This window comes from Typopeltis vanoorti, chromosome 12 (genome assembly GCF_054136105.1).
Source record: "Typopeltis vanoorti isolate ZY-2024b chromosome 12, IOZ_Tvanoo_1.0, whole genome shotgun sequence".
NCBI classification, from domain to species: domain Eukaryota; kingdom Metazoa; phylum Arthropoda; class Arachnida; order Uropygi; family Thelyphonidae; genus Typopeltis; species Typopeltis vanoorti.
This window is the reverse complement of record NC_143560.1, coordinates 82,079,061-82,095,637: the sequence shown is the minus strand read 5'-3', so window position 1 is coordinate 82,095,637 and position 16,577 is coordinate 82,079,061. Positions and strand designations below refer to the sequence as shown.

Genomic DNA, 16,577 nt, shown 5'->3' with positions numbered 1-16,577 from the left:
GCGCGCGCGCAGCTGTTAATATTACACGAAGGAACACGCGTCTAGGTACAACTTAAAGGGCCAAAATCGTGATTTTAAATGTGCCGTTTTAAATTCAAAAGGCAAATACGGGAAATTTCGGACGAAAGAATATAAATAACTGACAGTTGCTTCTCTCCATTGCGATCCACAATTAACAAGACATTATAATTAAGACAATAGATTTTAATCACGCGGAATTAGAATTTTGATGCCAACTAAAGTCCTTCCATCTCTACGTCTCACAAATCTTATTCCCCATTAAAGAATCTGTCAACTCCTTCGACAGAACAAATCAATTTGGTATAAACTTTATTTTTATGTACACTTCTCTGCAAAAGTTCACGTAAGATTCATTTGGAAAACCAGAATGGTTTCCTTAATGAGTCCTTTCATTGTTGTTTTTTTTTCTTGTGATCGATTGGATATCTTTGCGCATGCGCCAAGGTTTTATTTGCAGTCACCATACTCTTAACGTATTACAGATTCCAATCAGGAGCTAAAGCGATCCAGGAAATGCTCTTATTTGCTCAGCATCAGCTGTACAAAACTTATTTCTTCATTCATTATGGAGATGTCACGGAGCAATAATTTGTGCTACTCGAATATCTTATTCGAATCGGCTTTACTTTTCACTAAAACGTGGAGATTCCTTCTCGTTTGTTTCAGTACCTATTCGCTCCTTTTTTAAGTTTGAAAAAAAAATCGGCATCCATTACTTCTTTTATTACTTTGCTAATGTTTTCTCTAGGGGAATTCAGACACAAGACATACGTTTGCTTCTTGGAAAGGATTTAAAATTTCTTCCCGTGGATAGAATATCCCGAAGTGTCATTAATCATTCAAAAAAAAAAAAAAAAAGCAGGCTGAAAATATAGTGAAAAAAAAATTCAAGACAATTCTAATGCTAATATACAGTGTACAGAGGAGAAAAAATGGTTTAGATCATCTTATTGACACTAGAGGCGCTGTGTTCGCTTCTTTCATCGTTTTATAAATTGAAGCCGGAAATAAAAATGTTTTTTTATTTCTTTCATTATGACCACTTTTAACATAGAAATACCAGATGACTGCAGATTACTGTCGTCTATAATAAAAGTTTTTCCTTCCAAAGATAGCAACGGGAACAACAAAATAAAAAGTATCGCTGTAGGCTAATATTTCTTAATCTAATAAGGAAATATTTGCTACAAGAACTCGAAACCTGTAATGCACGTTGCATTACGTAATAACAAAATGAGTCTGCGCATGTTGCTGAATGAAAAAAAAAAACGATGGTGCTGCCATCTGGTGTTATTATTGCTGTTGGAATGTGCGGTTGATTAGATGAACGATTAGAGACAACACTGACAGGTCTATGAAACAAACTTAAATTTAAAACTAACATTTTAGTTTCTAATTTTATTATATTAAATTTTTTTATTTTCTAGTAGTGTATATTAATCGACATATAAAGATAATATAGAATTTGATATTATTGTAAAGAATAGGAAGATAATGTCTTCGTGCATTATCTTCCTATTCTTCATAATCTATTTAGAATCTTCTTCTTCCTCTTCACTATCTATTTAGAGATATTCATCGTATTCATCACAATATATTTACAGATTTCCTTCTTCCTCTTCACATTGTATTCAAAGATCTTCTTGTTCTTCTTCACGTTCTATTTAGAAATCTGTTTTGTTGCTACGTAGTATATATTTTTGCATTTATCAGTTCCTTTCTTTATTTGCATCCCTTTTCTCTATTTTTTTTTAATAAATCCACACAATTCATATCATCTTTTTGTATTCTGTTAAACTCTTTTTTTTTTATTCTGTTTTTATTTTATGTGTTCGTTCTCTGTTCAATTTTCTTTTCAACGCTACAAACTAATATCTTTCTAGTTGCATGCAATGAATGATTGGCTGATATTTACGTTGCTTATATTTCCAAATGTACTTTTGCTACGAAAATGCATGTTTCATTAATCTAGTATTTGTTAAAAAGTTACTTGCTTCATAAATAACAAAATATCGTCCTAAAACCTAATTTAAACAATGAATTTCTCCTTCCATTTGAATAATGTTCACCATATCCTGCTGAGATAATTGACTTTATAATGGTGTTTCGGTGTTGTTACTCACGTGTTTTTCAGATTCATTTCAAAAAAGGACGCGTGCTCACTAAACCAGGCAATAATGGCAAGCAATAGGTAATTTCAAAACGCAAATAAAACAAGCGCAAGTTTATTTATAGACAGTATTTCAATTAAATGTAATTGTTTGGTGCTCTGCATCGTCTGAATATTCCAGGAGATAATGAATATATAATCCGGATCGGGGTACTGACTGAAGGTATTGATAGGGACTGGGATAGGTTTTCTGAGCTATTTCTGTCATTGAAAAACCTTTCCATCTCTCAGAGACAGTTTTATATCAAGATAAAAAGCATCATTCTGGCGTGAGTTGTGTACCCCTGTATAAGCACTTTTCCTGCATCGCTCCGGAATGTTGCAGTATTTTATGGGGCTCTTTCTTAAATCGATTGATAGTTTGTTCCCCATTGCAACTAAATTACACGAGCTGAATTCTTCAAAGATGCCGAATATCCATCAAAAGAGAATGTTTGCTTGTGATATTATTGCAATTTTGCATGCTAAATTTTAAAAAAAAATGCTTGTGCGGGTGGATGCTATTCAGAATGGATACACGCGAACTATATTTAGGACAGAGAACGCATCTTCTGTATATTTAAACTTAGTAATCAGAAAATAAAGCAATTTAACTATCTGTTTATGGTGAAATAGGTTTCCAGTTAGTACATAAATATCAACCCTTACAACTATCAGCAGAATAATGCAAGTTAGAGTATATAACACGATGCCACGTTGTCCAAACATCGAAGAACCTTTCCGATCTAACTTGTTACCTGACAAAGAAACCTTAAAGGATTTCCAGACTAGTGAGCTAATTCTTTAAAAGTTATCGCACCTGAAGGATGTTCAAGTAGAAAGGCTGGGAACTTTAGCAAGATATAACATATGCGATAAAGGCTTTCTGTTTCAAACAACGATGGGGCACGTGTGTGTTTATATACGTGTTTGGACGTGATACACGGCTACATCAGTACAATGGTAAGACGCACGTATCGAAAGAAAAGTTAAAAAAAAAAAAAACTCTCAGTTGAAGGTTCCGTAAAAATTCTTGATTTGGCGATAACGTAGCCTTGCCGTAAAGGAGAGAGGGGTGAGACAGAAATCTATCACAGGAGAATAAATCAGAAAGCAAATTGCCTTGTCACACAGTCTTTTGAATCGGGAACTGCGAGAAAAAGTTTTGGTGTATATAAATGTCACTAACACAAGTGTTTCTGACTTCCTGTTTTATTTATTTCGTCTTTTATAAGATAAAGTGGACTTTTTGTTTTTTTTGTTTTGGTGGTTTATAAATCATAAGAGATCAATACCTCTACAGCTCTATCGACATTGGATCTAAATATGGAAAAATTACAAGGAAGTTTTAGGACTTAAATTTTACATAAACACAAGCACCGTTTATCATTAGTTGAGTTCTATATATGTTTATTAATAGATGGAATGCTTGAAGGTATGGTTTCTCCGTGTGGAAGACTAATATTGCATTATTTATTTCTGTACACATTTGATGATTAGTAAAACACTAGCGAATGTTTAGGAGGTGTTAGCTCCTTCTACCAAGGGAATTTTTAAAGAAATATATGTCCGTAAATGATTGAATCCATAAGAATAAACGTGTCTTCTTGCTTGAACTTTTAACAAATATAAACTTTTCCAGGAAGTCCCCAGGTGGTAGAAAAAGTTTAGAATATTTTAAGTGAACTCCAAAGCTCCTTTTTAGACTTTCTGCTGTATATATTTAAAAAAATATTTTTCTGTTCTAAAAACGCGATGCACAGGGAAGAGCAGACAAACTGTCACCGGTCGGTTCAGTTTTTAAGTCTAGCAAAGCAAGATATTTGCAGCTATCTTTGCAAAACACGGTTTGCATTAATAAAAGCCACGAGCTTATGGCGTTACTTCATTGTGGTCTATCCTCCCTTTTCTAATATATGTGGTGGTGGTCTTGGCAGTAGTCGAGATGCATTCACCATCGATGGCGGTGAATGCATCTCTGTTTCCTGGTAGACACCTGCGGCCTGCCTTGTAGGGAAAATACGGCGTGTGGCTGAACTAAGATCTGATCAAGATTCCAAACAGCTTCTTATTCCGTGGAAGTGAAGTAAGAAGTAGTGAAGGAAACCGCGACAGACATTGGAAGTACAGAATTTGAAAGTAGAAGGCGAAACTACTAAATTCGCAGTTGGAACTCTATGTAGAGTATTTCATCATCAGAGAGAGAGATGGATGGAGGAACAGATACACGCCGTTAAATGCATAATGTAAATATTTACTTGATTATTTCTTAGTGACAATAGAATATTAACTTATCTTTGTTGAAGAATGGATTAGGGTTATCAGATCTTGAAATATATGGCTCAATAGTATACCGTTTGTACAAATTGTATTTAAGAACTAAATTTGAATCTCAAATCGAGGTTGTTGATTTGCCAGCATAGTTGTAATTAGTGCTTCAATTCCAAAACGATGAGCCCAACAATTGGGATTACTGATTTTTTTTGTCAAAAATCCCGAAAAGGGCAGTTCATGCGAGTTTGGTTTAGAATTATAAAGGACTTTTTAAAGTCAAGAGACCTGGATGCGTTATAACTACCATTTGCGTATAGTTTCGATTCCCGGTTTGTCTGTGCAGTACAAGAAAAGCTCAATGTTTTCAATAGACGAAACCAGATCATCTTTGTGATCACACCCTGAGGCATTTTAAAGCAATTGTGCAATTCGGATCGGATGTAAATTAAAATGCGAATCATTTAAAATAAGGCACTATTTTTAATCGTTGCACGTGTGATTTCGAAACGAATCTCTACTAATATACAATAATAATAGAAAGAGAGATCAAGAGATTGTATTGCAAGTAAAATGGGATATCTACTGGACAACAGCTAAGCTCAAAATAAAGTACCCCGTACTTTTATTTTTTAATCTTTGAAGATTGTGTAATTTTATTTTCTTCCTATAGAACATATTGAATTTTCATCTTTTTTTTCATGAACTCAGCGTCTTTGAATTTCTTACTTTTCTATCATTTAAGTTCATTGTTAGATTGGGAATCATATCCCACTTCGAGTCCGTATAAAACATGCAAAAGCCGCGTGGTGTTTGCTCAGGTTTGAACTCACCTCAGAACACACCTAATGCACAGAAAACAGATTTCTCTCGTATCCTCTGTTATTTGGCGCTATCGTAAGCGCCAAATAACAGGATATCAAACAATGTCCGGAATTCAAATAATATTTAAACAAATAACAGCTGTTTTTATTTTCAGTGTGTTGATTTTAATGGTCCTATTTGCTATCTTATAAAAACAATATCACTAAGTATGAACATTGCAATTTTTCGTTCTTATATCAACAACTAACAGTAGTAATATTATTTTACGAATACATAATTTTTCTATTATTATTCTGCAACCTTTAACAGCATATCATTATGACGTGTTTAATCAGTCGCTGGTACTTTGCAGACCTATGACCAGACAGGTATTCTACGCCTTCGAAACCACACTTATTAAAAAGTGTCTGTTTGCAAATTTTCTATCGAAATTATGTGCGTTCTCCTAGAAAAGTTTGTTTGCAGGATTAAATACTCAAGTTTCCGAAAAATTCTTCCAACTCCGGCTGACTAACCTTCAGTTGAAAAGTCGTACTTTTCACTTCTAGGATAAGAAGTTAGATTTTTTTCTCACTAGACGAAAGGCATTGTCGATGCCAACTGAAGAGAGTTTCATACTCTTTCTACTTGGAAATTATGTTTATCTCATCTTTCGAAACAGGAAAACCGCAAGAACATTTTAATTAATTAATAGATATAATAAAACTTTATATCGCAGTAATTTAAATGATATTTAAATAATATAATGTTCGTGAGTAAAATTAGAAAAAATCTCTAAATAAAAGCAAATCGACTCTTTACCTTGAATATATGAAGTAATAAGGCATTATAATGCTAATAAAACTATTAAGAGAGAGAGAGAGAATCCAAGTTAATCCTTTCAAGGTCAATGGTTCACGAATGTAAGACCAGCCTTTTCTTTAAGTTAGGATTTATAATAAGATATGGTGTAGTCTAATTTATTGAAACTATATTGTTTAATTCTGAGGATTGTTGTCCATAATAAGGAGCTGTGGTAACAACACACACACACACACACACACACACACACACACACACACACACACACACACACACACACACACACACACACACGTTCATGATGATTCTCTAAAAGCTCTCAATACAGAAACTGCGAATTCGTGGTCATTTATAAAACTGCATCTTTGCATTTTTCTATCTTCTTTCGAACATCTCTGTTGAGTAGGGATAAGGAAGAAATCAAATCCTTTTATTTAAATACGTCATTTGCGAAGTGTTGTAAAAAAGCATTTTTTTTTTAAACTGAAATCAAATGCATCACCAAGGAGACAGTATACGTGAAAGAGTTTGATAGACAGGTACTTCCATGGATACGAGAACAATTTCTTGAAGTTGTTATCAGATTTGTGTCTCCAACTTCTCAAAGAAGGTGATGACTCAGCTGTCGGCCTCGTTAGATAAAAGCAGAAAAAAATTACTGCCTTGGAAGAGGATAAAAAAAAGATGTGCAGAATTTTTTATAAGCCATTGTGGAAACAGAGAGAAAGAAAGAGTTTTGCTTAGCCATCTACGATCTAAAGTAGTTCGACAGACTACAATGTAGATGAAGATAAGAATGACAGCGAAAACACTGCAGTGGACGGGTTAAATTCTATTTATCACACAAAATAGATGGCGCTAGCAGTCTTAGGTAAGTCTCTCAGCAAATTAGTTGTTTAAATCATCAGTTATAAATAAGGAACTTACAATTAGCAGAACTTTACTAAAATATTGCCCATTATGAATAGCTTGTCTTCAAATGAAAAATAAGTGAATGCATTTAGGTGAACCATCCAATAATCTTGTGTTTCATCGTACTACAATTCGTTACATGTTGCACATTTTTTTTTTTCTTCTTTGCCAAGTTTCTCTTTGTTACTTCATGACTACAAACGGACATGCGCAGTCGTTTTTTCTGCATGAAAAGCTCCCATTTATTTTTGTAAGATCCCGTGAACGTTTGCTCTCTGCCTTTTTTTTTATTATTGTTTTTGGATGCCCTGACGCGTTTATTTTGTGATTTATAAGGGATATCAAGAAAATGATTTATACTTTATTGTTCCGGAACATTGGATGTCACAGTTACCATTCCGAGAATGCAAATATTTCAACGGATGCTAATTCGTTTTGAGATATTGATTGCAACGCTTCTTCTAGAGGAGGGCGCGCACGCACACACACAGATTTCAATAATACCTGGAAGTAGTTCGATACCTTAGTTATGTGTTTGCAGCCCACGACCTGTAATCGATATCTCCAATGTTTTAGCCATTGCTCACAAGATATTTTCTTCGAGTCATAAATATGGACTCCTATGGTAATGGTTTTCAAGAAAGAATCCGATCGGAGGTAGAGATTTCTTTTAATCTACATAATGTTTGTTCCCCCGTCAGGGCCGCAAAGAAGCCATGAGTCAACTCTCATTGTGTGCATCCTCGTTGATCAAATGATGTTCACAACTGGGATGCTTAACAGCCAAACTCAACGGAAGTTCTGGAAAAGTCAAGTCTTCTCGTGGAAAAGTAACGGAGGGACCGAATTCAAATACAGTTCGTGACTCGTTTTGTAGCCGAATGAATTTTGGATCAGAAGAAAGATTAAGTGATGGGATCGGTGGCACAAAATATATCAAAAAAATGGGGAAAGGGATGCAAATGATGCAATACTTCTGATGCATTATATTTGCACACTGTACATAGCAAACAGTATTGCTTGCTGATGTCATTGCATTCATAATAACTCTTTACATCGAACTCTTTTTTTAGACACGTTCCTAGAACGAACAGTGCTTATTCTTTGCATTTGACGTATTATGCCAAGAACCACAAAGGGACACTTTAGTGTAACCTATAAATCGAGGTTTTGTTTGGCCTCCTAATCGGTTTCTTTCTTCTTTGTGTGTGTGTATCCAGTAATGATTGACAATATCTCTCGCCACGCCAAGACCTCCTTATCGTTTCTTACACTCGAGAACCCTGGTTCGTCATCCTTTTGTTTGTCGTGACCACAGTAACCATAACTGCCCTCTACGACATCTTTTTTTTTATCGCTGTTATACTAATGCTCTATTTTCATGCCCGTGTTTGCAGATTTTTTTCGTTGAGTTTTTCTGTAGTGTTTGAGTTTATTTAGCTTTACGACAGCTCTTTCTATTTAAATAGCCATGAAAGAACTAAAATAATATCCACTCAGCGATGATACTTTGCTATTATGAAACAGCATCGCAGTTAGCTACAACATCGTCTTCATCTATTTACTCGCATTTTGTTCTTGAAGCACAGTGTTTAAAAATGACCAATTCTCGAGATGCTGCATTTTTTTTTATTTCATTTACTAAAGAATTTGCATTAAGTTACCACATTCTTATAAACTTACACGACTTTAAAGTCTCAAGTGTTGAATTCTTTTTCCTAACTGAATTACAAGTGATTAACTCTACAGAAGGGACAGCGGAAAGATGTATTTTCTTTATTGTTGACCTTAGAACCTTTCCTGAATAAGAGATTGCGTGTACGTCTGGCGTCTTCCTTGTTCCTCATAAAGAACTAATACGAAGTAAAACATTCGTTTGCATAGTTCTGCACTGGTGCATCTTATATGAAAGAATTATTTAAAAAAAAAATTATAATCCCAGTTTAATGACTCTTCCCTAAGGTATTGCAGGATTCATTCTCTGGAAAAGCACATAAAGTTTACGAAATGAATTAAAAGTAGAAAATGTGTTATTTTCTTTGTTTTGTTAAGTTAGTGGAGCTTAATGTAGTGTTCTATAAAAGATGATGGTAAATCGTACTTAAACCTGCACTCATTTGGGAGAAAAGAAAAAACAAATAAGCGTGTCGGTTCTCCATTTTCAGAACTATTCACCAACTGACAGAAGAGTCTGATACAAGCATCTAGAACCACCTTCATCTGATCCTTTTTTCCCCCTAACCGATTCTGTATTTTCTACGCATTGCCATCTCCATCACGGTATGCTGCTAATGAAGGGTGGCAGAAACATGCATTACAGATCTGGGATACGTGCCTAATTGCAGTGATTAGAATGCTGTCCGTCACTTGCACGAGGTCATGTGATACTTATTAAGGTAGTCAACCAAACATTCTGTACGTCGAATCGATTGCTCCTTGACCTACAGTGACGGTATTGCTAGAAGACTAGAGGGCACTCGGCGTATGCATGAAATTTTTCGGAAGTAGCTGATACATCGATGATCTCCTAGATTATTGGTTGAGTTTCATTATCTCTTTGTTTAGAAGCGCTTAGCGTAACCGCATTTCCTGATTAGGTCACGTGATTAATGGCCTATCTGTTAGGCAGTTCGCTGTTGATGAATACGGATTAATTGAGCTATTCATTGATAAAACTTATCAGCGCGTAGCGAGCTTGGTATTAGGAGATTTTTCATCTTATTGGGGGAAATAAAACTGGCTTTTCTCTCCATAACCGATAGTTAGCTATGAAAAATGCTTCCGTAGCACTTCTGTATTGCGACTACCATTCAAATACCTGAAAGTCAGCAATCGAATGTTTTTAATCGCTTCATCTGCTCCTTTAAGTATTTGTCGAGATCTTTGTTTCCATGACTGCCTCTAAAAGACGAAAACATTCAACTCTTGACGTGCGCCCCCTGGCGATAAATTCCCAATTGTTCTTTAGACACGTCTTCGTCATTGAAATTGAATTCTTCTAGTGGTCAGCATTTCTTGTCAAAAATGAAGCCTTTGAGCCGATAAAAGATAAGACGAGTTACGATGAAAATAGAAATCGTACACCATCAGCATCTTCTTTGTGTCTTCCTATGATTTGATGACATCGGCCAATCACAATATTAATATTTGCTATAAAGTGATTCGTTTCACTCTCCTGTGGAGCTTTGATAAAGGAGGCAATACGTCTTTTGCCTTTCGGTATAAAACACTTTTTAGCGAAAAAAAAAAAAGAAAAAAAAAACTTCGGCGCTATCGAACAGGCACAAAACAATTTAGCAGTAAGAAGGGATGGAGAAGACTGACAAATAGGGTTTTCCTACTGCCGACTCTGCACTTGTATTCAACATAATCCCCTCGCTGTTGGAAGATGAAGTAGCATGAAACAGTCATCATAGGTTTCTGAAGGAATTGCACTGAGTAGAATGGGTGGGGGAAGACGGGGGAGGCCGTATATATAACCGAAAAGAAACAAATGGCAAACTCTCCCCATCACCCTAGATTTGTAAGTGATTAGATATTTTGTTTCTGCATGTGCGATAAATCACCACCCAGGATATTGGCAGTAGGCTGATCGGTCATCTATATCTTGAGTCTCGGTACCATATTTCATTCGCCATTGCTACGCTCAGCCAATCAGAATTCAGCTTTGACGGATTGTAGTGAAAAAAACATTTACAGAAACCAAGAACATAATTTCGGGGATTTTTGCAATTGATTTTCTTAGTACATAGGAATTTTATTAAATACGATTAAGTTTTCGATAATTTTATAGATTAATGTTAAAGTCTGAGGGATAAAGTTGAGGATGATTTTCATCGTATGGTGTGAGACCCATTTCTTCCATAAGAGAGCATTGAGTTGCGTGTTTGACCTCTAGAGAATGCGCAGATAAGATTAATCATTCCATTTTGGAATATTTAGTATACGAAACTCCTTTAACTGTATGAGAAATTAATAAACCCATTCTTAAATTTCAAGAGGATTCTACATTGACGTAGATTATTCTTGATCCATTGAAATACGTTCTTTCGTATGCATTTCAAGAGACAAAAAAATAAAGTTCTTGACTTGATTTTAACTACTTCCAATCTTTCTCGCAACTTCTTGGGCAGTTAGTGAACAACATTATCGTGGTTATCTTTTAAATCGACAGTCTTAAAACTGCTGCGCGAGCAGATGAAGACGGTGGCTGTTTTGTTAGGCCACCATGTGTCTTCCTTATCACAATTGAGTCAGCTGTCTGTTTATGAGGAGCTTCTTCGGATGGCGTCCGCTAGTTATCCGTTAGACAAACGATGCAATTGTCACGTGTTCGAAAGAGGCCGACATCTAACCAGGTAATTTACACAACATTAACTGCTTCTTGAAAGCTTCCGTTGCCATGCATGGGTGATGGTGCCTCCAACGAGTCATCCTTCTAGATTTTTCTCCGCGTGGCCCACACTGTGACAATGTTTAAGCTTCATCCCATCCATCATTGTGTTCGGCGACTACGGGAGAACCTCACCAGTTTATGCTGATTAACGTGGGTTTTCCTTCCACGTGACACGCTGTTTTTGTTCAGGTTGCCGAGGATAGCAGATGCTCGGGCTAATTTTCTTTGCTCTAGACATCCATACATCATCATCAAGAACACTTAGAAGGCAGCTCGTTCTGGATTAGCTCCTTTTTTGTGGCTATTTGTCTACTACAAACTCCGAGAAAGTGTGTGTGTGTACTTTACCACTAACGCGATAGAGAGAGTTATGTGTAGCGGGTAACAGGGTATTAGATAGATCCTAAATGAAAGGCGAAGGTAGATGATCCTAAACAAATATTCCCATCTATATAAAAGGCCTTCCTTGATTATTGTCCATCTGTTAGCACTGAGAATAAAAAAACCTGTTATGTATACAGCAAGCCAGCAGCAAACATGACAGGTTCTCGAAAACTAGCTATGAGCTAGCCGAGTGGCCTTCTTTGTACACTGTTAGGAGGAGTTTGGGTGTTTAGGAATTGGGCTGGTTTGTGAGAGTCCAGGTGAGTAATTTATTTTATTTAATTGCCATGAAAATTAAATTGGGTCTTTTATGGCACACTGGGTGATTATTTACTAGTGATTCAGAACAACGTAATTTGGATTTATTTTTCCTGGAAATTGATGACGATGATCTTTTTGATTTCAGGGGTATGTTTAAGTTGCATTGTGCGCAATTTCGGTAGTAGGGTTGTTTCTGATGTCGTTTTGTTTGCGTTTTTTTATTCTTTGTGGTGAAAAGCGGATAGTAGGCTATGGGAATATTACAATGGCGAAAGTGTTCGATTAGGCGAGACTTGACTGAACCAATGATGGAACCACTATAACAAGTGTTGCATCCTGACTGGCAGTTGAACTTGTAAACGACGTTATGGCATAGTAGCATATCGGCCTGAGTTATTGCAGTTCTGTTGTAGTAAATTTTATAGATAAAGTTTGTAGTGAAGACAATTCTGTAATTTGAATATTTGTTTTATGGCTTTATAGATGTTTTGGACAGATGGGAATTTTAAAGCTATGTGTGGTATTTATAGACGGTTTGGTGAAGAAGAAACGCGATTTTGGACTGAGCGTAGCCTATAAGTAGCTTGGGGTATCATTCAGATGAGTAATTTTTAATCTGGGGCTAAAGGTATTGAGTGAACGGGCTAACTGTTGTATGCTAAATTCCACGTACCTCCCTAAATAAGCGATGTCAATCGGTAGTTGGGTGGATAAGAAGTTTGTTTCCATATGAGAAAGAAAAAGTTCACCGTGTATACCACTAATGTTCTGACCCACGGGAAGACCGAACATTTGTTCGTAAACTTGGTTCTCGTATTTATCTCGGATCAATCAAGTCTTTAGTCAAGTTTTCGCCATTCTTACTTTCAAGACACAGGGACGTTAATTAATATCCTTTATAAACCTTACTAAATTCAACTGTTTAAACCCAGTCGTTTAAAAAGGGTCTGCCTTTGCTAAAAATTGCTTTTTTTTCTTTCATATTGTGAGCTTTGTTTTCACTTTTCTGAGATGGATAATAAATACTAAAAAGATTACATTCCTACCGAAGACAGAATGATGATTCTTTACATCATACGATGCAACCCTCTTATTTACATTCATCCTTAGTGTTACGCAACCTCTAAGATGATTTTTAACGTTCACCCAATACACCTTTCCCTTTCTTCAAAGGAAGCCCACTCTTTCTGGAAACCGATCGACAGCCGGGGTTTATGTAGAAGATTATTATGACGATATGTAGTTGACGTGCACAAATAAAAGCGATGAAGGTTACCATTTCTAGTTCCGTTCTTAATCCTAACTGATATTATGGAGTGAAATAACTTTGAGTTCTACGGTCGATTTTTCCCAATTGTGGGGTTTAAAACCAGGGTCTATTCAGAGAAGGGAAAACTGCTTAAATCGACTACATAAGAAAGTGGCAGAAAACAAAAAGTTGTAGTCTTACTGTTGAGTTTTGTATGAAACTGAAAACAAATGCGACAAGATGAACACTTGCAAGCTCTGCATCTTCATTAAAAAAGACAAATACCGAAAGCTGCTTTCCAGATAAACAGGAATAGACGACAAAATAGAGTGAATGAGGAACAAAAGTTGTCCGATCATTAAAGAATAATCAGAAAGGTAAGAGAATTACCTTTCTGGTGATTCTGTTAAACATTAATGCCAAGAATCGAGCCATTTAAACGCCAATTACGATAAGATACAGGGAAGTGTCCCATTACCCACACAATGGGTTCAAGAATGAAAGATTTTGATTTTTAAAGATTGTTACTGGCACGAATCCAAATAATGCCATGCCGAACGTCCTCTGGGTGTTCGTCATCCCGAAATTTGCTACAAACATTCCAATGTCCGCGTCTTTGCTTTTTTAGTTATCGCCATGGTGATAACCTTTGCATTGTTCTTGGTGTTTTGAACTGCGCAATATCAGTGACGTCATAACTTATTTGGCTACTTTTTGAAACGCATTTTAGTAGGAAATGGCGCACAAACCGTCACTGCGTCAAAAGTGGAGCTCGTGTTGAAAGGAGGTGAAGATTAATTAGATAAAAGGGAAAAACCCTTTCACTTACCTTGGCTGGTCGAGTCCATTATGTTCCACCTTACTCTTGGAGCGCTGCCAACAACAACAACAACAATGAAAGCCCATCGCAACCCTGTGGCAGGTATCACGTGCTAAGTAGCAACGCCTACCCTCTGTTATAGATGGCTGCTGAAATGTCACACGGCTGGTTTCTTCGGTTGTCAGGGAAACAGTAAGGCACTCTTGGGACTAGAAAAGACGGACAGAGGGATGAGGAGGGGGAAAACACTTCGGATAGTAACTGACCGATGATTCACCCTTGAAGGTGAACTGGATTTTGACTTTGTGCCAAAAGACGCTGAAAGCGAGGATTGAGGGCAGTTTGGGAATCAGTGCCGTAGTTTCAACGAAGTATTCTCTCTCTCCCTTTCAGAAAACGTTTTTTTCAGTCAAGTTCAAACATTTTTATTGTAAAATTGGTTCGTCGAAATCATTTATAAAAGTCATTGTGAACTGTGAAAGTTTAATATTCAAAGTCCAACAGATATGCGAGTATAATTGATCGTCAAAGAGGGCAGGTACTTTATAAATACCATGGGAATCCTTTGACAGAGACGAACTCCAGGTCAGTGAGACAGCAGACGTTTTGTCCAGTTAAGCTATTGTTCATTTGGAGAATGAAAGATCGGACTGAACAAATATACACGATCGTATAGTGCACTCACCGACCACTAAATTAGAAACCTTTATGCAGGTGTAGGTAAACGTCATTCACGCAACGTATATGCAAAATACTTGTTTTTGTGCGTGCCCACGTGCTGTAGGCAACCATTTTAAGAATGCTGCAATCGTCAATAGTGTTAATGGGAAAAACGAAGGTCTTTCGGAGTTCAATGAAAGGCTTATTGCGGGTGCACGTCTTGGTTTTAGCCAGGATTTTGAAAACGGCAGAGCTGACTGTTTTCGCAAAAGATGAAGAATCCCGGTGTTTAATCAGTGGGAAAATAACCCACATCTCTTGTGTAACGGGTGTAACTGTGGTCCTAAGAGAGTCTGTCAAGAACGAGATCGCCGAGGTGAATTGAAATACAAACTGAATTAAATATGTTCACTGGAGAATAAATTTCAAAATTAATGTTGCTCTCTTGATGTACAGCCTAATCGCATAGTCTGCAACATAATGCTTTGGATGAAAAAGACCTGGGTTCAACTCCCGTCTGTGATGAGAATAAAACCTTCACAAGAGGTTTTTGTTTCATCCGAAGGAGAATTGGCTGATCAAATACGGAGAAAGAAAGGTTTTCCTCTTAAACTCGGGTTTTTAAGCCCCCAAAACACCAACGAAGCATCAATCCTAACTTGTCTCATAACCTTAATTACTTAGACCGTAATTTCAGCCTGCGAACCAATCATCTTCTGATGCGAATGTTCAAGACACAAATTTCGAAGTTTAGGACAGACGTAGAACAAGTCAGTGTAACCCTCCATTTGATCATCTTGGAGCAGTCTCGAGTATGACGTAGATCTTGGAACTACAGACAGACAGATCGATAGTCACAGTAATAAAGTATTTGAAAAATATATTTCTTAAATAAACACGGAGGAAAGAAAGGATAGAATAAAAATAGAATTAAGCGCGATATCTGTAGAAAAAAAAGTATGTTCTCACTTTAAAAAAAAAACATAAAGTATTCATTTTAGTAGACAGTGGCATGACCTCCATCCGAACTTATCCCGCAAAACAGCACCTTTCTTTCTATTGTTCGTGCCCTTGTATGGGCGGCGGTGTAGAGCAATGACAACACTTAAGCCGTCTCATCCATCACCGACCCCAAAGCTACACTGCCTTAAAGAGCTGATTAGCGTCTGTTTCCTGTTCCCGGAAATTTTTTCTCCTTTCGTTTCTTACCCAATCCCCTGACAGTAGGGAGCAGAGCTAATTTTCTCCCTTTGATGCCTTCATACATCACCATGAATGACGTATGAAAGCCAAAGTTTTCACAGAATCAACCTGTTTTTTTTTTAGGTCCGGGAAGTCCCTTTTATTCTTGAGAAAATTGAATCGAGTCTAAAATCCTTGAAAAGTATATGGAATCGATGTTCTTTGCGGTATTTTTCGCATTGCAATGGAAACACGAATTAGATATGCTGATAATTAGCATACAGAAGATTACGTGGGCGGTAGCGAAGTTAAAAGTTGGTGCCAGCGTTGCCAAATAATATTGCATCCCATGTTAATGTAACAGTTGGATACCAACAGCTTTCAGTTACATTGTATTCAAATGAAACGATTTTATAGTTTGTGGAAAAGAACCAGTATGAATTCCAAATTTTTACAGAGAAAGCCTTTATACCGTAGCTTATAACGAAGTTAAATTCTGTTTATTCTCGCCAAGTTAAATATATAAATGCAATTTTCTTTCTCCGTTTGTTACAATGTCTTAACAAGATGAGTCTAGTTGGTCTGGCGTTTTTGTGCTTGTGGACATGACATATTCACCATGTTAAATGTATAGAAATCGATATTC

General features: G+C 36.5%; 1 protein-coding gene across 1 annotated transcript in view; it reads left to right on the top strand.

Annotated features, from left to right (window-relative positions):
• The first annotated feature begins 6,919 nt into the window (after positions 1-6,919).
• The window catches only part of LOC150100938 (protein turtle-like), a 139,226-nt gene continuing 129,568 nt past the window's right edge, over positions 6,920-16,577 (top strand). Inside the window, exon 1 of the mRNA XM_090401938.1 lies at positions 6,920-6,938. Coding sequence (XP_090258064.1) covers positions 6,920-6,938 — 19 coding nt within the window. The remainder of the gene's footprint in view (positions 6,939-16,577) is intronic.